Genomic DNA, 22,547 nt, shown 5'->3' with positions numbered 1-22,547 from the left:
TACGCCCTTTGTCTTCACCCATAATTGAGAAGTTGGATGCAGCTCTGGAGATGATTGCACAACTTCAGTTGCAGGAAAATCCTCATTGACACTTAAACCACGTCCTTTAAGTTTCATCTAAAAATTACTGGTATCAGTCAGTGCTAAATTAGGCTTGGCACATGCTGAAGCTGGAGTAAGTCTTCAGATTGTTTAGCTTTTGGTAAGGCTTCTGTTGCGTATATCCCTTAATTTCTTTGGGTTTTTCAACTGTATTGTGATTGAGAAGTATGGGAGAGATTGGCATGTGCTACGTATTGTATTCTAAAGCAAACTGTAGATTCATTTAGCCTATTCCTTGACCTGTAATAAACTTTATTCGTTTTCAGTGTAGAAGTTTTTAGCATAGAGTTGCCAAAGACTGTATTTGGTATGTTATAACAAATGTAGAGGAATCCCAAAGTGCCTGTTGCCTTGGAAAGAAAGCAGCTGAAAATGTACAGTTTGTTTGAGATCACACCTGGGCTTTGACACGCAGTGGTCTTGTTTTTTCCTGGCAGACAACTGTGGGCAGAGGGGCATGGAGGACATGGGAGGGGAAATAAACAACCATACATTCACCAGAGCCCCTCTAGACTTGCAGGTTATTGCGTACAGGAAAAGAAGGGTAGCACTAGTTCGTGCATTCATCGTTAGCACTGCTAAGGGAAAGCTGGGAACCCTTGGGAGTTGAAGATCTAACCACAATACCCAAAGAAGCTTCGAGTCTGTGGGTTGTACAATTAACTGCATGTATGAGGCTTTAAGTACCGTTGCATGAGTGATTTGATTTATTGCTTTAGTGGTGTCCAGGTTCTATCCAATCTATAGGAGCAACAGGACAGCAAAACAGATGGCATCTAAGGTGGAGTTATACCTTGCTGTGTCAGTATGTTACTAATGTTGGGCACATCCTGCTGCTGTAGCTCACATTGGGTTATGACAACGTAGCATGTTGGTATTTGAGAAGCAGTGCTGTTTTATTACCTATGTGAGATCCCATATCGTGGCTCTAACCCTGTCTGGAAGGATTCGCCCTGTACTTACTTTCCCAAGGCTTTCCATGGATCCAAGTGTGTGATCTGTGAACATGAGTAAGCGTTGTGTGTATTGTCTTTATCCTGCTGTTGAAAAAGATACTGTTTATGAAAACACGGAGTGTTCCATGTTTATGGCTTGCTCTCACGTTATAGATTTGGCATGCATCTGTGTCATTGTTTGGAAAGACAAGAATTAAGCGAGAATGCCCGTGCCCCAATGGGGGAAAGGATACATTAATTATTCTGGTGGAATGACAATGATTACAGCCACTAAGGTTTTTAGGAAAAAAACTTTGAGAGCAGAGCAGGAAAGGAAAGGCAAGCATCTTCCATCCTGCATAATTGTCCCAATCCTGTGTTTCTTGCATTAGTTTGAATATAAAGTGTGAGGAAGAGCCCTCTTTAGTATTCAAATAACATTGCTCACTCTTCAAATAAGTTGTGTGATAAACAGTATTCTCAAAATGCACTGTTGTTACTTTTTCTGTCCTTTTTCTTCTTGCTTTCCTCAACCATTAACAGAAAAAAAACACCAAACACAATAGGACCCTTTTGATGTGGAGCAGTCTTGCTTTATCAGCATTTCATAGATTCAGAAAGCTTTTCAAAAGTGACACCTTCGGGTGCCTTTAGCACGCATTATTTGGGCTTCGTTGTGGCAGTGGTTTCTGTCTGATGTTAAATGTTCCTAGCAGTTCTTGTTTTCAGCTAACAGGAGCTACGCTGTGTTGCTCTTGGATTCTATATGAAGGAAACCACGTTTCTGTTATAAAAAAAAAACTCACCTGACTTTGAATGTGCAGTTCACTAGGTGACAATTGTTAATATGTTTTTAATAAACTGATTGTGGAAAGAAATACTTCTGCTTTATTGTGAATGTTCCCTTTGATGTGTTTGTTGAAATCGAGTTTTTGGAGTTACAGATTTTTTAGTTTGGGTTAAGCAGAATAACACTGTCATAACCTGCAGTGCTGTGTTTATTGCATGACCTAGTATCAGTCAGTCAGATTGTCTGCGAGAGCACGATTAAATATGAGCTTAGGTAAGCAGTAAGAACTTCCAAATGTTAGTAGCTATTTGTTTTGCAAGTAAAAATCCTAGCATCACTGATGATAATCCAGCCCTGCAGAGAAGGACCTGGGGGTCCTGATAGATGAAAAGCTGAACATGAGCCAGCAGTGTGCTCTTGCAGCCGGAAAGCAAATGGCATCCTGGGCTCCATCAGCAGAGGGGTGGCCAGCAGGGACAGGGAGGTGATTGTCCCCCTCTGCTCTGCTCCTGTGAGGCCCCATCTGCAGTGCTGTGTCCAGGTCTGGAGCCCCCAGCACAAGAAAGACAGGGAGCTGTTGGAGAGGGTCCAGAGGAGCCACAGAGATGATCAGGGGACTGGAGCACCTCCCCTACGAGGACAGGCTGAGGGAGCTGGACTTGTTCAGCATGGAGAAAAGAAGGCTGTGGGGTGACCTCATGGCAGCCTTTCAGTACCTAAAGGGAGCCTGCAAACAGGAGGGGAGTCAACTCTTGGAAAGGGGAGATAACTGCAGGACAAGGGGAAATGGCTTGAAGTTGAGGGAGGGAAGATTGGGGCGAAGTTCTTTGCTATGAGAGTGGTGAGGTGCTGGAACAGCTGCCCAGAGAGGCTGTGATGCCCCGTCCATCCCTGGAGGTGTTCAAGGCCAGGTTGGATGGGGCCCCGGGCAGCCTGGGCTGCTATGAAATGTGGAGGTTGGTGGCCCTGCGTGTGGCAGGGGGTTGGAGCTTCGTGATCCTTGAGGTCCCTTCCAAGCCTGGCCATTCTGTGATTCTGTGAATCCCAAATGCTTTTTATTTCATGTAAAAATGCTGTAGTTCTAAATCTAACATTTCTTCCAGTGTTTGTCACTAAATTAGAAATGTTCATCATCTGAACCTATGTTTAAATCTGTTTAAATCTAGGTTTGTTTGTTTTTTGTTTTTTGTTTTTTGTTTTTTTTGTTATCTGAAAATCCAGAAAACCTTTGCTATGATTCATTTTCAGGAACAGAATGTGAAGACCTCATAGAAGAGCTGCTGTGCTGCCTCATCCAGCTTATTGTTGAAATTCCCCTCTTGTAAGTTGGCTCTTATCTTCAACCTCCCTCAATAAGCTGAACGTTTGAGAGAATATAAACATGCAGTGATGAGATCTTAGCACTGAATGCTTGGATTTGAATGCTGCGTGTGGTGATGAAGTACTGATAACGATAACCCACAGCCACGAGTTTGGAAGAAAGATGTGGTCAGCATTGTGCACCCAGCTCAATCCATCTGGAGAAGTTGTTCTGTTTGCTTCATTTGAGATATGATGATCCCACATTCCATGGCTGTATGTGCCACAAAACATAACTAATTTTCTTTTTACAATTGGTAGTTTTAAATGAGGGTAAGCTTTCTTTGTTCTTTAGGAATAAAAATGTTTTTCCACCTCTGCCTAGATTAACTTTGACTTTTTTCTAGTATGAACTTCAGCAGAGGTCATGTCAGCAATTGCTTTTGTGTTTAAATTGCATTGTTGTCTGTGCCTAAAGCGTGTCTCTTCAATTAAAGCATCGCAGCTTTGAAAGAGTTCCTGAGTGTTTAGTATGGTGTGGTATGTAACTCTGATTTATTTTGTACTTTGTATTTCTTCTTGGTTGGGAAGCAGACCAAGATGCAACAGTTGAAACATTGCTCTCCTTAAGTACAATCACCTCAGCATTGTGTGAGGTTTGGGTAGTATTGTGTAACAAATTAGCAGTGTAATTTAGTGCCCTTCTGCAAAGTTGTTGAGTATTTCCTGGAGCAGATCCACTTTTTGAGTGGAGCAGGTTAGAGGAGGTCCAGAGGACTGAAAGGACTGAGATAAGTGCGGAATTCGTGCATCTGGCAGGATTTTTTTAATTGAAGTCCCATTATTTGTATGGAATCCTGTAACAAGTTCTGTTTTTTTGGCAGGAAGAGTTTTAAAGGCATACATGTTCTTAACCCTTTTCAACAGATGAACCTGTCAGCTTCTGTATTTCGGTGTGAATGTGGATGCTGGGAACAGAAGTGTCTGTAGAAGGCACTCAGCCCTTGTCAATACTCCATACGCTGATGATTTAATTGAAGAAGTCAGAAAGCCTGTTTAAAATGTTCAGTGATCAGATGTGTTAGAAACATTATTTACCTTCTGGAAGAGGTGGATGTGGAAATGCCTATTTTGTTTTTTGACAAATAAGCTTTCTGGCCTATATTTTTCCACAAATGGCATGCTGCTGAACTGTCAGCTTGAACAACAGTAAGAAGGATACTAAGATTTACAAAAATGTCAATCGTTCCCATGTTTACTAGTGTAAAAATGTGTAATTATGTACTATTGCTTTAACTCACCTTTTTTTGCATGTCATGGAAGGGGAGGTAGTGTAAGGAAAAGCAAGTAGAGGAAAATGTTGCTTTCTGAAATACACAATCACACAGTGGTCCTTGGAAGAGTTTTCCTGCAGCTTGTTGGCCTTTGTGGTAACTGCATTGCAGGGCAAAAGACTTGGGACCACAGCTTGTTGCAGGGAGAGTGAAAAGAACTCTGTTCTTCATAAAGTTGTTATAAAACTGAGACATTTGAACATTTGTTTAAGGTCATTTTTTTGTTGTTGTAAGTTGATCAAGGTGATTTCAGTGGCATGATTACTTTTTAATTTCCTTTCTCCCTGATCAGGTTTATACTATCGTTTTTTTCCTACTTTGTATCAGGGAAGCAGTTATGTTCTTCCTATAGCTGGAATAAATCAAGGAGATTTCAGGCTCATCAGGTGATTTTGGGGGTGGAATAGGTGGAGCGGACTACATGAAATCTTCGAGTGTAATGATTTGTGAAGTGGGACTTGGGTCCTTTGCTGGAGCATAGGCAGCTTGCAGTGGCACAGACTGTTAATGTCTGCATGCTCAACCTGTGTTTGCAACGTAATTCATAACAGCAGATTTTTTTAGAAACGTTCAATGGGCTTAGCAGAGGATTATCACAATTACCGTGTCATTTGGTTCTGTAGATACGCTTTCATGATGGAGTACTGCAAGCATCTGCTGTCTGAATGCATATCTTCTCCAGATCCTGCTTTTAATGTTTGTTTTTCTTTTTTTTCTCCTTCAATAAAACACTAGGATCAATTTTAGTGTGTTTGACACTGTCTCCATATCCAAAACACAGGAGCAGAGGCACGTGTACGTCAGTCCTGGAAGCTTCGCTTTTGAAATTGTTCTATATTATCATATCAAGTGCCTTTTGGTGGGAGAAGTCAGTGCACTTTGAGCAATAGAATCATTGAGGCTGGAGCAGACCTCTGAGATCCCCAGCCACAGCCCACCCCACCATGCACACTGGCCATGTCCCCCAGTGCCACGTCTCCACAGTTGAGGAACACCTCCAGGGATGGGGACTCCCCCACCTCCCTGTGCAGCCTGTGTCACTGCATCACCACTCTGAAAATAAATTGTTTCTCATATCCAGCCTGTATATAACTGAAGGAAATATTTGGAAAATTACTGAAGGAAAAAAAAAAAAGTGCTGATTTTTGCTGGGCAAGGCTCCAGAGCTGTATAGCAAAGCGTATCGACACTGTTAATAAGGAATGGAAGAAGCTGTTTTTCAATGTTGGCTTTATTTAGAGAGGTAAATATCCTTCCTGGCAGCTGCACTCGGTGCAGCTAATGCAAATTGTATCAGAGACCGTGGGGCTCTGCATCATTGTGGCCCAATATCTGAGAATTATTGAGAGGATCTTGAATAACCCTCATGAAAAATGGGCTCTGCTGCATTGTACAGAATGCCGGCAGGGAAGGTTTTGTGTATTAACATTTAAATGTAAGAAATTTTATAGGAATGACAGTTATTGCATTTCATGAATTAGACTTGTGCAGTCTCTTCTTACACTTGTGTTACAGTACGTTGATGGCTGGTTTTTGGCTCACTTGGGTGTCTTATGGGTACTCTATTTTTTCTTTGGTCTTGCTAACATTAGCACCCAGGGGTGTACATTAGTGACCAAAATTGCATAGTCAGCAAAAGGTAGAACTTCAAGGTTTAACCTTACAAGTTTTATGTAGAAACTGTTGTGAGATAGAGCTCCCAAAGCCTAAAATTATAAAGGCTGCTTTCAGCAGCTTGTTAAGGGCTGGTCTGTGTAACGGAACATCTGGTTGTTATCAGTACATTTTCACTTCATTAAGAGCTATAAATGCATGTGGAAGGAAAATGAAATACTGTGATCTGGTTACATCACTGCTAAGTAGCACCCTGTGGTGCCAGTGGAAGGGAGTTGATATTTCTATTACATTCCATTATTTTTTTATGGTTAAAATTGTTTTAGGCTGCAATCTTAATTACTTCCACACTTAAATGTTAACAGTGTGTGACTTGTATGAGGATGTTTTTGTGTTTTCTGGGAGCTTAAGAATCAATTTTAGGAGGAAGAATGGAGGTAGAATTGACTGTGACGTGGAATGCAAACAGCCAGTGCCATTTACAGATAGTGAGAATTGCTGGGGCTTTTTTGACTTGCTGATTGTAAGCAGCAGAGGGGTTAAGCACTATGTGATTGTAGGTCATATTTCAATATTTTCTTTGTTTTCGAACCAGTAACAGGTTTGGTTTAATGTGTGCTGTCCTCTGTGACATGCAGCACCGTCTGCTGCAAGGCTCTGCTCATCAGCAAGGCTGAGTAGAAATGCCCTGAATCAGTGGATGTCTAGTAAATTTTGAAGTATTTTGAAGAATTTTCATCATCTTTAGATCATTTTTTCTCACTGCAAATCTGTGGCCTCTTACATATTTGAAGGTCCTACGTGGAAGAATCTCAGTGTGACATTCTTTGTTCTAATATTATCCTAATTTAGTTTCTACTTATGTTCCTTCTTATGACCTTCCCTTCTCTAGGCCTGCTTTAGTGCCCATTGCTGTGTACCAGCCTCACTGATCACAGATCAGATTGGTGCTGTTTGTTACACACCATGCAGTATAATCGAGTTCCAGGTCATGTTCTTTCTCTGTGGTTTCCAGCCATGTTCTAACAAAAGCTATTGGATGTAGCATCTTGAAAGACACCCACTTGCTAGTATTTCGGTTTGGTCTTTAGGCCGGGTACCAAGGGCACCAAGGCTCTGGAGTCAGTACGTGTCTTCTTGGTGCCTTGGTGGTTTCACATCACTGACTGCTACCTGATTGAAGCCTTTTTCCTCCGTGATCTGGCCATTCCTTAGACCAGAAGAGATTATTGTTGCCACCAAGTGTCCCTTCATTAAGATGGCTCTGCCTTGATACAAATGTCTGACGTTTTGTACAATTGTTAATCATGTTATCATTAAGGCTGGAAAATGAGATCGAGTCCAACCATCAGATCATCTGCTCCAGCCACTTACTCCAAGTAAGGGAGCAAGACTAAGGAGAAGCCATGTCACAAGGCCCTTTCTCCTTGACGGAGCAGGTCAGCTTTCCTGCAGGCTACGCGCTGGAACGTGATATGGTTTGTTGTCTGACAGTAATCTCTGCAGCTGCCTTTTCCCTTGGAGTTGGAGTTGTCAGCTGCTTAGGAGAAGTCATTTGAGCCGTATGTTTTTACAAGTATTAAATTGTTATCTTGTGTTCTGTTGCTCAAAGGTAAGGTCTTCCTCTGAGATTTAGAACATAGAGTCATTAAGGTTGGAAAAATTAATCAAGTCCAACTGCCAACCTATCCACACCAGACCCAGTACTTACTTACAAGTCCTGCTGATACGAAAAAATAAACACAGAGTCATGTAGCTGTATATATAACACTTAAAACTCCCAGATTTACAATATTATGTTTGTAGAGGAAAGAACAGAATGCCAGTGGGGTGAAGATGCACATGGTTGCATGGTCTCAGATACTTTAGATATAGATTTTGGAGTAAAATGTCTCGGATACCACTATTGTTTGTCCATTACATCCCTTTAGAGTATGTCCACCTTTTTAGCTTGTTCTCTCAATCACTAGACTGTCTCCTGGCCAAGAATACCTGCTGGTGGAGGGAGATGTAGTAGGAAATGTCACAGGTGCTCTTTGCTTTCTCAAGAATTATTTAACTATGATGAACATTGTTAGCTGCTGCAGTGCATGTTTGCCATCATGAGTGTAAAGTTAGGAGTGAATCTGGGAGGAAAGATTAGGTCCACTTGCAGTTGTTGTACATGTATCCTCAGGCTGATAACCAGATCCTCCAGTGGCTTCTCAGCTCCCAGCCCCTCTTCTATTCTCTTGGTGACTCCTCTTTCACTTTTCTGGTGGGCCGTCAGGAAGCAGGGAAATGAAACCTGGTTCCTGTATGATTGGAGAGATTTTGTATGAATCAGCCTTGCTGGCAACAGTCCTGAACTAGAGAACAAGTTCCCTCTTAGCTTTTTAATGCTTGTTTTAGGCAGCTCTGGCTGGGGACAAGTTCAGGGAAATATTTAAGCAAGCAGAGAGTTTGGTGCCGTGGTGTGAGTTGAATTTCAGGAGTTTGTGAGCGCTCAACCTGTTCTGTAGGCATGTAATCACTTTTAGCCTCTCAGCCTCTGTTTGCTAAGGTGTAGAAACAGTTGCATTTAATTGAGGTGTTAATTTGTTTCATTGCTAGCAGAGATTTCCCTGAGCATTACCTCTATGCTTAATTTTAGTTCTTCTTCCACAGACCTGTCTCCAGGCAGGGAACAAAATGGAATGATGTGAGCACAGCAAGCAGTGGTGAGCACCGCTTGGCATTGGAAAGAAGCTAACAGCAGTAGGGTAGTGAAATGTAGGTAGATTTGTGGGTAGGTAGCACTGGGAGGAGGTTGTTTGCATCCCCTTATTAGTTTAAATGGAAGAAAGTAAATGCCAGGACAGTGGGGACTTGTTTGGCTAGGACCATAGCTCTTGTTCTGTCGAGGACAATTTTATCATATGCAAACAGAACCGGAATCACAGAATCACCAAGGCTGGAAAATACCTGCAAGACCATCCAACCATCAACTGAATTAAATGCCACTCACCTTAACGAATAAGGTACTGGTGGCATCATCCTCTGATCTTGCTTGCTTTTTCTTCATTCTGCAGAAGCAGATAAGTGTTTTGGGTGTTGTATTTTTTGATGGGCTTTTGTATTATGATCTTCACCCTTTGGTCTACTTCAGCACTTTCTTTCCACCATGAAGCCTGTTGGTGTGGCAGGGTAGCTGTCTGCTGCATGATACCATGCACTGTGAGCACTGGGCTCTGGGTGCACGCAGACTATGGCAAGTGTTCAAGTTACTGCTCAGACAGATTACTGTCTGCTTTTGTGTGCTCTTTTCCTGTTTCTATCATAAACATCATCTTTTATTCTTGTTAACAATTGCTGTTTTGACTGTGGAACACTGTTTTTGCGCATTTGGAACTTGAAAATGCAGTTTCGGTTTTGTGGCGTATTTGAAATAACTGCCTGTAAGAACTGCAGAAGGACAAGGTGAAATCTCCACACAGAGGAAACCTTGTGAGGGAGTGATGTGTGGCTGAATGGTCTGTTGTGCTTCACAGCTGCCACCATAGCTGATCTCATCTCTCAGATCTCCTCCAAAATGTGAATGAAACAGTGGCTAGAGAGATGGGAAGGAACATGGAGAGTTTGAAAGGAGGAAAAAAAAAGGCAGGGGAAAATGACAGGCTTTTATCAGAGCTCACAGAAGTGGTTTCTGACAGCCCTCTCTGATCTGGCAGGGTAGAGGAAAAAGAAAATGCCTGAGGTTTCAAGCAGAACGATAAAGCCTGGAGCTAGTACATGTCCCCTGCTACCACGTGTGCTGGTTAAAGCACAGGGAGCAGCATTACTGATCCTGTGTCTCTGCTGCAGAAGCAGGTAGATGGAGGTGCTTGATAATGTAAAAGGAAAAAAAAAGTTGTTTCTGGTGGCTGATCTGTGGCCCAGGAAATAAAGGTGCACGTCCTTGATGGATGATCAGAAGAGAAGTGTTATTCCTTCCAGTTTTCATCCCAGAAGAATCAGTTTCTGCTTTAGAAATATTCATAAGAATCAATTCTTTCCAAGTCTAAATGCAGTGCTTCTTTAAAGCAGTGCTCTTCAGGGGGAGTCCAGCATCTCTGCTGTCTGCTTGGCAGAAGGATTAGATGGAAAGCATAGCTGACCTCTTAGAATCTTTTGCCATTTGATTTATTTAATTGTTGTCTAAACATTGCTACACTAGAAATTGTGTGCAGTTGTTTAAATTAAATCATTCGTTAAACTTGAAATGATTAGGTGGCAGTGCTTATTGGAAGGAAGAGTGTACTTATGAAAATGTGTGTATTAATACTTTATAGTACACAATTAGCTAACACCTGTGACATATTGACTCATTTTCTCATAGGTAAGTGGCTTTACTAAGCAGTGTGCTCAGTAAATACATAAAATTGCCACTCGTCTAAAGCTCTTGTCTTTTTTTTCACTCAAGTCCATAATTTTCTGAAGAATTTATATAGCTGTAATTATCAGAAGCTGTACGATGTGTCTTTAGACACACACCTTTAAACTGTAAAACAAAATTGGTCCCCAGAAGTCTGCTTGAGGTTGGACATGACGTGCGAGGACGTGGAGGGATTCAATCTGGTTAAAAGACAGGGAATTGGGGGTTGGAGCTACATGATCCTTGAGGTCCCTTCCAACCCGGGTGATTCTGTGATTCTGTGAATATGGAACCAGGAGAGCAGCTGCTTGTAGTGGGGAGATAAAGACTTCGGTGTGGTTTGGTGCACTGCTGCCTGAAGCTCATGTGCTTTAGGCATGAGCTTTGTCTGAGGTGTGTGAGGCATTGGGAAAGAAAAAGAACGGTGGAAATTAAACATGAAGTTCCTCTGCTTTTCTGACATGAAGAGCTAAGTAATTCTGGCGTGTAATTGATACTTGAGTTCATTATTTCTCATTTCCTCCTCATCTGCAAGCAAACAGCTTTAAGAGGAAGTCAAAGATAAGTATAAATTCTATGTAAGGTCGTTCTGTATTCGTGATAGCTTTAATAATAATGAAAAAAAATCGATCCACCCCAAAGTTGTGTAGTCTGTCTGTACAATTTAACAGCATTTTCTTTGAAATTGAGATGTTCCCAGTAGTTCTTGTGCCCCTTTGCAAGTGCTCGGGATTCATAAAACTGTACACTTGACCGTGGGTGGAAAAAATAATTTAGTTCTGAAGCCTTATCATTGTGCTGCTGGTAATTAAGGATGTGTGTGGCTTAGGGGTTACCATGGATATTAGGCCCCTAGTTGAGGTTGAGAGAGAAGATTTAATTTGAAGAGGTTCTATAGGTTGAGTAAAAAGTATCTGCACTCGAACAGGCCTTAATTGAATTCTGAATAGGAAGAGAAGGGCTTGACCTGTGTGAATTTAGCCTTATTTTGCTTTTTCAGTTATATAAGGAAGATTATGTAAGCAGATTATGTTCAAAAACTACTTATACGCTAACTTCTTTGTTTTTTTTTTACCTTGAACTGAATTTTATGAAAATAGAGAACAATTTTGTAATGTCTCAGATTTGTGTTTAGTTGTATGGTGGGTCAGAAAAACAAGCAGAGAAATGACTGAGATGCAGAGACAGCCCAGTAGGCTCTGTACAGTTTTACCCAGGCACTTTGGGTGTTGCAGCATGTCACAGTTGTCCTTCTCATGCATCGTGTCAGCATCAAGTCAGACTTGGAGACATTCTGGTGTTCTCAGCCTTGGAAATAAGCTTTTGTCTTTTTGTATAGCGAGGAAGTGTTTCTTCTAAGCTCTTGTATTTATTTTATTAGGAAAAAAAAATAAAGAAATATTGTCTGGCAAATAAACTTCTAATATTCTGCACACCTAGCTCTTCCCCATGTTGCTTGGGATTGATGTGGGTGGTCAACTGCAGAGCACAGGTTGTTGGTGAGGGGCTGCGGGCCATCTCCAGCTCAGCCTTGCTGCTGGCACAGGTGGGTCTGCATGGCACCAGCTCACAGCAACCTCAGCCTGCTCTGATGCTCAGCACTGTCCAACTCCCTGTGCTGTGGGCACAGTCGGGTAACTGAAACACACTGTGTGATTTCAAGGAAGAGTGTTCGTTAGGCAGTAAGTCTCTCCCTGACATAAGTATTACAGATTCCAACAAAAGCAGCAATTGGCATCACTTTTTCTTTTAATCACTTCTTTGTATTGGAAGTGGTGTGGCTCTGGAGTGTGCAGGACTTTGGTCCAGGAAGTAGCCGTTCCCGTTTGCTGTTGATATTGAGCAGGTAACACTCACCTTCCTCATCCCTTTCTTCAAACTCTGACCCACAGCTGACACAGAAGGGTTAAAAGCAAGAGTAGGGCTCCTTCATACCAATATTTCATTTTGTTTTAAAGCTATGCTATGTAACAAAGTTGTTATAGACGGAGTTGAAAACAGAAACCAAAGAATCTCCAAAATAACTTTACTTTCTCATTCATTTTGCTGCACCTTGCCTAAATAACCTCAACTTAATGAGTTTTGCTAAACCGTCTGCAGTCACCATTGAATCATTATACAGTATTCTTTGGGATTGGCAGCAATAACTTTAAGTGTCATACTTTGTCACCTCACAATTACTACTGAAAATGGAGCAGCTCTCTGTGGCATTGTGATATCCCTAGCACTTCTTACAGTTAAGGTAGCATTTATTTGTATGTGACAACTCTTCCGTAGCGATCCATTCTTCCTGGCATATGGAGTTGTGTTTGGCTTGTTGGCTGTTTCCCAGGCTTAGAATGTTGCTTTTGTGACAGTTTTGTTTAACAAGACAAAATGCATGTCTTTGAGATGTATTTATTATTTTTGAGGTGAAGTATAGTCTGAAAATCGAAGGTGGAATGTTGTAGGCAATACTGTAGTGTTTTTACATTGTCCCGTGACATAGCACGAAATGCTTGTGGCAGTGACAAATAATGTATTGTCTGTGTGCAATGGTACTGTTTTCTACTAAGAGGGGTTTTTCTAAGTTGTTGTTTGGTTGCTCTCAATTGAAACTTTCTGTAAAGTGCATAACCTCAGATGAAGCTACTAAATGTTCTTATGAGTCAGTTTGTAAACAAAGCCATTAAATTAATCCTTATGCATTTTCCCTTTTTCCTGCAGAGATATCACCTACAGCATTTCCTTGGAGGCTGTGACAACGCTCATTGTCTTCCTTTCCTGCCAGCTCTTCCACAAGGAAATTCTGCGGGAGAGCCTCATTCACAAATACCTGATGCGTGGGCGATGGTATGTCATGTTTTGGAGCTAGATAAAATGGCAACTCCATGAAATGGAGCTTGTTTAAACTGTTTGTGCTTCTACACAAAGGCAGTGAAACAGGCTTGGTAGTAACTTGTTCTCCCTATAAGCAGCGTCTATGCTTTTTGATCAGAAACAGTCTGCCATTTCTCCTCTTTCACCTTTAAATTGCATACAGGCAGCTGTTTGGTAAAGGTAATTACTATCTGTTTCTGCAGTTCCTGCTAGAAGCGGGGGGTAGTGCCTCCTGTGAGATATGTGAGGAAAGGAAAGAGGATGAGGGGAATATCTGGGAGTAGGGCAGAATGTTCTGGTTTAAGCTGGGAGTAGCAGGTAGCTGGCCAGTGGAGATGAATGGAGGGTTTAGTGGCTGGGCATATATGACAATGAAGGGTCTGAGGGCACTGGGTAAAGGGGCTGGAGATGACCATAGTGCAGTCTGTATACCTCTGCATCACGTGGGAGGAAGAATTGAAGAACTGTTTCTTTCCTTGGAAATCCTCTTCTTTGTTTCTTAGAAAAGCTGCTACGTCCTGTTTACATCCAACAAATTGAACGTGCATTTGTCAGAATCACTGTGTGAGGTCGGATGTTGCATTGGTCCTTGCACATTGACCCCAGCCATACACAGCCATATACCACGAGTTGGAGGAATACTTTTCTTACCTGCTCTATTTCTCCGAAGCATAAGGAAAAAGCTAAACAGTATAGTCTTTCTCTCCCTAGCATAAATATTTTTCTACTTGTTTCTTGGCGTGAAATAATACAACAGTTGCACAGACCGATTTATAGGCAGTATTCAGAACAAAACATGTTTGTGACTGCTGTTGAAGGTGCTTCTGCAGAGCCCTGCAGAGGCGAGTGCAGCTCTGCAAGGGCAAATGTTTGTGTGCTCTCCCTTTTAGTTTGTACAGTGGCACAGTGCTCAGGACTGCTTTGCAGGCCACCTGGTCTTTGCTGTGCAGATAACAAGTATCTGCTATTCTGCAGATGTAGGAAGTGATTTAAAAGATTCTGAAAAGATCTGAGATCTAAGCTAAGCCTAGTTCCAGCAAACAAAAATATGTAGTATTGACTCTAGCTGAACTAAATCTTGCTCCTTGTAAGTCAGCCTTTGTTGTTTTTTTTTTTTTTTTTGTCTTTGCAGCCTCCCATATACCAGCAGACTCGTGAAAACTTTGCTCTACAACTTCATTAGACAAGAAAGAAGCCCTCCTCCAGGGACACATGTCTTTCAGCAGCAAACAGATGGAGGAGGACTGCTGTATGGGATTGCATCTGGGGTGGCAAGTGAGTCTTCTGCATGCAGTTCATCAAACCTTAGGAAGTGCTGTCCTATGGGTGACCCCTTCTACTAACGCACCCATAACCTGTTTCTTTTCTGACAAGTTTCAGTGTTACTTAGTATATTTAGGGAACTTAATGACACTTTTTTTTTTTTTAGTCAAGAAAATGGCTGTTCATGTTTGTTACACTTTGTACTGTTGTTTTGGTCTTCTTCATGCCACATGTGTGTTTTTTTGCTGTGTGTATTACATGCAAAAGATCTTCCTAAAGGATTTTCTTTACCATACAATAAGAATAAAACTAAATGTACTGCTAACAGTAATAATATATATTACAGCAGCGCACATTACTTTTCTTTAACTTGATAAGTGTAAATAACACTTTACAATTCAGTTGCTGTTAGAACACATGCTATTTATTTTGATCTTTTGTGAAATCAGTCACTGGAAGCATCTCTAGGGAATACTGAAGTTCGTGCTGCGTATGCTCTGCCAGAAAACATTTCAGTCTGTGGCAGTGCTCATGGATCTCCTCTTGGAGGCAGTAAGAGAGCACATCTTTGCAGTGCAGTGTATCCTGTGTACCACCACGTCTGTTTCAAGTGAGGTTACACACAGCCCCATGCCTCACTGGAACACTGTCTTCTTTCTGATTTCCAGTCGATATGGTTGGGGCAGACAGTGCAATGTTAGGCTTATGCCCCTGATGCAAACGTGTGAAAGAACAGTTGCTTGGTTTGCTGTTTGTTTAAGCAGTGAAGAGAAATTAAATTGTTCCCTATGACATGTTTTTTATTGTGAAAGTCCCAGCAGGTATGTTCTTTCTTTTCAATTGCTGGAGAAAATTGCTTTTAAAATGCTTTCTGAACTAGTTCTCTGTATGTGGCTTGTACTTCAGCTTGTGGCTGGAGAGCAGTTTTCTCTGTGTTTCTCTACTTGTTCTGATCTCACGGCCACTGTCGTCATGCTCCAGTATCCTTCTGACTTAATGCTGCTACAGGCAAAAGAGCTTTCTTTTCTTTTCACTTGCTGAGCTTATAAAGTCCATCCAGATTGTCTCCACTCTTACCTTCCTCCATAGCTCCCCTGATATCATATCCCCACAAGTTCTACTTCTTGTGTATAAAATTTGTGTTTCTCGATTATAAATTAGTCTGCACTTCTCAGTGCAAAATCCTGAGGTCTCTGCCTACACCTGTTCTTGTCTCTTCCCACACTTCCACCCCCTTCCCTTTTCTTGAACCATTCCCTTAACAGCTCCCTTGGCACACTCCTACACTTACGTTGTTCCTTTTGTGAGCAACTGAAGTGCCATCTTATCCTCTGGTGAGTCAAGTGTCTTCATACAAAGCTTTAGGCGAAACAGCTTTTACAAAGAGCCTTCTAATGACCTTTCCAGGAAAAAAGTGCTGCACCCAGTTAGAAAGTTGGGATATTTTTTCTGTCTGTGTGCACACAGTTAATGTTTTGGTCTGTTTGTTTGTTGCATATGGTGCTGGACAGTATGTGGAATTTGGATGCAGTAGGACTGATAAAGTAAATGGCACATTTGTCCATTGGAAGCATCTCTGAGTTAAGCCCTCTGTAATCTTTTGGTTTATTTAGCATTAAGTGTGTATGTGGAGTGCAGTAGGGATTTGAAAACAGCAACACAAACACTGGTTGGTTATGAATCTGGAGTAAGTTCTGAGCAGTGGGCAGCTGTGAAAAACTTCAGAAGTCTGTATGTTTTATTTGTTTGTATATTTTTGTAATCTTTTATGATTTTACTGGATAAATGTTGAAAGGAATGGAAGAATTGAAGATTGGCTGTTTTCTAATGCTTAAAATGCATAGTGCTCAAAAAAACTTGGGATGGAAAGAGATAGGAGCCTGGTTTTTAGGAACCTTCATTTTTCATGTGTAAATTGGAGGATTAAGATAATTACTGTGCTTGTTAATTTGGAATTATATGACTTGACACCACAGTCATCTGCCTCCTTGTATTACGTTCTGCGTATTCTGTAGCCACTTGCACTGCAGCAGATGAGCACTCTTGTTTAAGCACTGTATTTACAGCCTCCCCTTCCTGTCTTGTGATCAGCAGAGTGATCGCTGTACAGAACACGAGCAGAAGTTTACCCTTTCCCACAGTTAGCCTTCTCCTGCTTCTCATCTACTGTAGACTGCTGCTTTTTCTGTCACGAGCCTCCTTAACCCTGAAACCACACAGACAAGGTGCTCACACCAGTTACTTCCCTTTGTTTGACTCTACTGCATGTAAGCTATCAGGATGCTGCAAGAACATTTCTTCATCTTGCACGTAAAAGACCTTGATTAGAATTACATTACCAATAATGCCAGCTTCCAGTAGATAAACAAACAGTTATGTTTTTGGATTGAGAGGGAAAGCGAAATCTTTTGTTAATAAAGGACATTCTTCTATGTAGTGGCTTTGGCTTTGAGTCCGCTTTGTTTTGTATCTTCCATTAGGTAGTCTTTTAGCAGGTGTGCAAAGCAGTTGTGCTGCTGGATCTGGTGGTGTGCTGTTCGTGTGCTGTGAACGCATAAATCGCATCAATATGCACAGCAGTATAGAATAGAACTTCTTATTATGAATCAAAAAGTAATTTTCTTGGTGTGGACTTCTCGGTTCAGAATGTACATTTGTGTGAGCTTCAAAAGTTGTATTGCCAGTTTAAAATTCTCTCCTCAGTTTATTAAGTTGAGAGAACTGCTTGTGGGCAAGCAAATTTTTTATCTTGTAAGATAAAACTTGTGTTACAGTGCCAAACAAATTCTGTGGTAAAACAAAAATATGAGTACTGCTTAAGACTACTAAAAATTAGCCAAATTAAATGGTTTCATTTGAAACACTTCAATATCTGAAAAAACAACCACACTGCAGCACATCATGAAGTACTTAGGAGCTACTGCAGTGGTAGATTCTAGCTGACTTACCGTGTGCTGTTCAGATGATTACAATTGTAATGGGTACAATGCTGTACCTGGAAGAAGTGAATGAAAGGCTATTCATCTTGACCTGGTTGATCTTCACAACCCATCAGGCCCACAAATGTACTGCAGGAGAATTAATATGAATTGCATAATTCAGTGTGTAGTCATCAGCAGCTACTTTTCTTCTCCTGTCTGAACTCTTCTGTTGGAACTAGACAAACATTCCTGAACACTAATGACTTTCGTAGAAGTGTGTTCTTCGGTCTGCATGATGTCATTCAGCGTTGGTGTACTTGAAGAAGGAATCTGGTGACCTATTAGTACATCTGTGACTTGCATAGACTCAGGTTTACTCATCATTTTTTTTTTGTGCCAACAATTTCATTTATAGGAACACTTCATAGTCACTGGGGAGCACTATTTGTCACCACTCTCACCTAGACATAGAGCTGCTGACCACAACCCTCTGGCTGCAACCATCCAACCAATTCTTTATCCTCTGAATAGTCCACCCTTCAAACTCATCTCTCTCCAATTTAGAGATGATAGTACGATGTGGGACCATGTAAAAGGCCTTGCAGAAGTCCAGGTAGATGCCATCTGTTGATCTTCCTGTAACTACTGAGTCTTGTCATTTCACAGAGGACCACCAGATGGGTCAGACATGATCTGCCCCTGGTGAACCCATGCTGGCTGTCTTGGATCACCTGCTCATCCTTCATGTGCCTTAATATCTCTCCCAGGAGGATCAGCTCCATGATCTTCCCAGGCACTGACAGGTCAGCCTGTAGTTCCCTCGGCCTTCTTTTCTCCCTTTCTTATAAATGGGAGTTAGCTTTTTTCCAGCCATTGGGAGCTTTACCTGACAGCCATGACTTTTTAAATGCTGATGGAGAACATCCTGGCCACCACATCAGCCAGTTCCTTCAGGACCTTGGGACATATCTTGTATGGTTATCCTTAACATCAAAAGGAAGCTATTCTTATCTAGTGTTCAATATTAAAATTGAAGAGGAAAGTCAAATTTTGATTATATACATTACAAATGTCAAAGTATCAAGACAGAAAAAGTGCTTTCACAATGTGTGTTAATTTCATAATACTCCACCAAACTTCTTTTCTACTTACAGATATTTCAAGTGGGACTATTAGATATTCAGTACCTTTTTGATGTGTCACAAACCTAGTGTATATTCTTCTGCATAAACTATTATTTTCTCCATCTCCCTGGTTCTTAGTCAATGTTTGATTGCCTGTTCATGCTTAGGATAAATGAAAATGTAAATCTAAGGCATTTCTCTGACTTCTATCTGTTAGGCTTGCTTCTTGCTTACAGTCTGTAGTGGCATCGTCCCCTTGTCACTGTGATCATGGCACTGTGACTCTGCCTCGATGTAAATATCTAGATAGGGTCCAGATTTTTAAATTTTTCTAGATTTCTCTAAAGATGTGTCTGAACTGTAGCAAAATGTGTGGCCACAGCTCAAGTTGGAGAGTAGCAGTAATATAACTATGGGTGGGTCAGTCTGCAAGAGCTGCCCACAAAGCTGGACTCCAGCAGAGCATCATCCTGACCATCATCTCTGCTGGGTTGAACTACTGTCAGACCAAGGCTTGAATCTCTCCTTTGAGTTTTCCTTTGCTTTTTTTCATATACTTCTTTTTTCTTTTCATTTTAGTTCACTTCCCAGTCCTATCTTTTTCTCACTTTTTAGACACTTTTTGTCCTTTCACAAAAACACCAGTCCAACTACTGACCCCTAACGGGACACTGCTCACAGAGATGGACATCTCTGATCTCCATCTGAACATTGAGCCATTTACACCACTACCTGGATTGGATCCTGCTGCCAGTTCTTTGTCTGTCAAACAGTCACACACCAAATCCTTATCTTTCCAATTTGGAGAGGAGGATGTTGTGTGGTACTGTGTGGAAGGCCCTACTGAAGTCCAGAGAGATAGCAGCAGTGGCTCTTCCTTTGTCTGCTCTTGCAGTTACACCATCACAAAGGGCCACTGAGTTGATCAGGCAGGACTGGCTCTTGGTGAAGCCATGCTGGTTGTCTCATATCACTTCTGTCTTTTCCGTGTGCTTTAGCACAGTTTCCAGGAGGATCTTCCCTGGCACAAAGGTGAGGCTGACAAGTTGGGAATTCTTTTTCTTCTCGTATGTTTAAGTGTAAACTGCTGAGAATGGAGACTATCATTCAGGATGCACAGCGCATAGCATAATGAGTTGTGGTTTGTGACTAGAGCTACTGATTCCTGTGGTAATACAAATCCTAATTGCAACCATATGTTCCAGCTTGTTTACTGAGAGTTCTGCAGTGAGTTTCATGAGGTGTGTTGTATGTTGGTGATTTCTCTCTCTGACGTTTATCCTGATAGCCTAAAACCTCGAGTAGCTTCAAATAACCCACTATAAGACAAAATAAAATAATAAAAAGACAATGACAAAAATCACTGCCTGCCTGTGGAAGCTTGAGGTCTGTGCTGTCACCTTCAGCTTCTGAAATAAACCATGATTAATTTTTCAGTCATCAGCAATTAAAGGTGCAAGTCTGTGCTTTAACCCTGTCCTAGTATAAAATTAATATTTAACTACCAAAATCTGATAGTTTTCTAACATGTATTCTGTTCATCAAACTTATGTTCTGAAACAGTTTTATTTGCTTTACAAACAGTTTTCTCAGGGGAGAGGAGAAAATACTCCAGGGCTTGGAATAAATTAAAGCAGCCTTTGGCTCTGAAAGGGAGTCCACTTTGTAATCAAATATACCTAAAGAGTACACTTTTCACTGTTAAGGATGTCATCATTCAGGACCAGAACATGAGAGGCAATATGCTATTCCCGTGGACAAGAGAGGAGCAGTGAGCTTACTTACCTGCTAGCTGCAGTAAATCCTTACATTAAGTCTTTACAGTAATGCAGCAGAACTTTCTAGTTCCTGCAGATCCAGCAGGGCTTACAGTTTTCCAGTTAGCAGTAGGCAATTTATGTAAGAGGTCAGATCTAATACATGAATTTGGTTTGTGAATATAGCTCCTGTGGTACAGGGCCATGATGGAGCTTGGAGAGCTGCAGCCTGTGGGAAGCCCATGTGGGATCATAAAACCATAGAATGGTTGGGTTGGAAGAGACCTTCCCCAGCTCCACCCCTTCCATGGCTGCCCCCCAGCTCACCCTGCCCAGAGCCCATCCGTGGCCTTGGGCACTTCCAGGGATGGGGCACCCACAGCTCTGGGCAGCAGTGCCAGGGCCTCACTGCTGCATCTCAGTAAAGAATTTCCTCCTCCCATCTTGTCCTTTCCCTTATCCTATAGGATAGGGAAGGACCCTTGTCCTATCGCTCTCAGGCTGTGTAAGAAATCAGTCTCCATCCTTATTATAAGCTCCCTTCAAGTGTTGGAAGGTCTCAGTGATGTCTCCCCAGAGCTATTTCTGGAGGATGGGGCAAAGAGTGGCCATGAGGATGAGGCTGATGTGAAGCATCCCCAATGTTGAAACTCAAAATCAGATGAGTGCTTGAATCCGTGTAATCACCAATGAAAATATTTGTGTGCATTAGAACAAAAGTATTTCAAAATTGTCTGGTCTTGCAGAGTCATACAGAAACATTTTTACTTATACAAAATTTTTTATCTGACTGTAGTGTGTGGTCAGAGCATGGAGAGTATGTTGAGTTTTGTAATGTGAGGTAGAAGTGTTTTGGCAAAATGAGCATCGTCTCTGTGATGCATGCTTTCCTTGTGAGCAGAAGATGTTCACCTTTACATTTGGGCTTGGAAATCTTTCCGTCTTTCTTTTATTTCCATGGATTGGAGCTGTACTTCCCTCTTTCTGTACACCCATGGAAGAGCTGAACTCTAAAGAATGATCTAAGATTTAATGAGGCCTTTGACTAAAATGTTTGTCTCAAACTCTTAATACGATTATAACAGTTATTTTTTACTTAATGTTCTAGAAAGGCAGTGGTAATTAAACGTGTTCTGCCAAGCTGTAGTTTCCAACACAAGTATAAGGTTTTTACATAACCTGATAAATGGCCATTTTTCCCTTTGAACAAGCCATTAAAAACATTTTCCTTCTTTCTGCAAAAGCCTTTACAGCCAAATTAGAGGAAAGCCAAGGAGATCATGTGCTGACAGTGTATTAGTAGAAACTACTTCAGCAGTTACAGATACAAATTTTGTTCCCTTCTCCTGAAGCCAGATGCTATTGTAGAGTAGATTTGGAACTTCTCTTTTCTGATTGAAGTTTTAATTTATTGGTATGTGGTAGTTGTAGTATGTAGCTGGAAGCATTATTTTTCAGGACAGTTGGGTTTGTTTGTCAATTCTTCTCTTTCAAGCAAGTGGCATTTTCCAGAGTGACTCACTTTGTGGGAAGAAAAATACTATTAAGAAGAGAAGAATGTGGCACCTAGAATGAGACATCGCGATGAAAAGAATGGATTTCCATTATTGTAAAGTGAATTTCTGCACTACATGGAAATTAAATTACTATCCTTATAGGAAAGAGTGAATTTTAGCTTGCTCCTCAGTAATTTGGTTTGTTTTTTTTTTTTAAATCCAGAATTTGCACCAAGTTCAGGGCTGTGCTAGTGCCAGCCTGCATCAGTCAGATAACTGCCCATGGTAGCTGTGACTCCCATGGGCTGGGGGCATGGTTGTAATGTGCTGGTGGATGGGAGGTAGCAGCTGTAGTGCTACTGGGAGAAGCCATCTGCTCCCGCTAGCATAAGATGTGTCTGATGCCTTGATGGAATCCATGTGCTTACATCACCCTGGTCCTTCTGCCTGCTCTCACTGTGGGTGAAGGACTGGAGCAAGTGGGAAGAAAGGTGATCAAAGGATGCCTTGCTGCTGGAGGTGCTGTAGGATTGGATATGACCTTACAAAAATAGTGTTAAAGTTGTCCTGCTGGTGGGATGTTCATGGTGTTTATGCTAAGGGTGGAGAAGCTGGCATAGGTTGACCGGATTGGTGGTGGTGCCCAATGCCTGCAGACACCCAAAGTCAGACTGAACAGGG

The 22,547-nt window shown here is 41.5% G+C and overlaps 1 protein-coding gene across 2 annotated transcripts in view; it reads left to right on the top strand.

Annotated features, from left to right (window-relative positions):
• The window catches only part of DYM (dymeclin), a gene marked incomplete at both ends in the record, with an annotated part of 140,425 nt that overhangs the window by 11,486 nt on the left and 106,392 nt on the right, over positions 1-22,547 (top strand). For both annotated transcript variants that reach the window (XM_079548570.1, XM_079548569.1), the window contains 3 exons: positions 3,076-3,148; positions 13,153-13,278; positions 14,438-14,580. In XM_079548570.1, coding sequence (XP_079404696.1) covers positions 3,076-3,148; positions 13,153-13,278; positions 14,438-14,580 — 342 coding nt within the window. The remainder of the gene's footprint in view (positions 1-3,075; positions 3,149-13,152; positions 13,279-14,437; positions 14,581-22,547) is intronic.

The sequence above is a fragment of the Tetrao urogallus genome, assembly GCF_951394365.1.
Source record: "Tetrao urogallus genome assembly, chromosome: Z".
NCBI classification, from domain to species: Eukaryota; Metazoa; Chordata; class Aves; order Galliformes; family Phasianidae; genus Tetrao; species Tetrao urogallus.
Note: the sequence above shows the minus strand (reverse complement) of the source record. Positions and strands in the feature narration are given on the sequence as shown.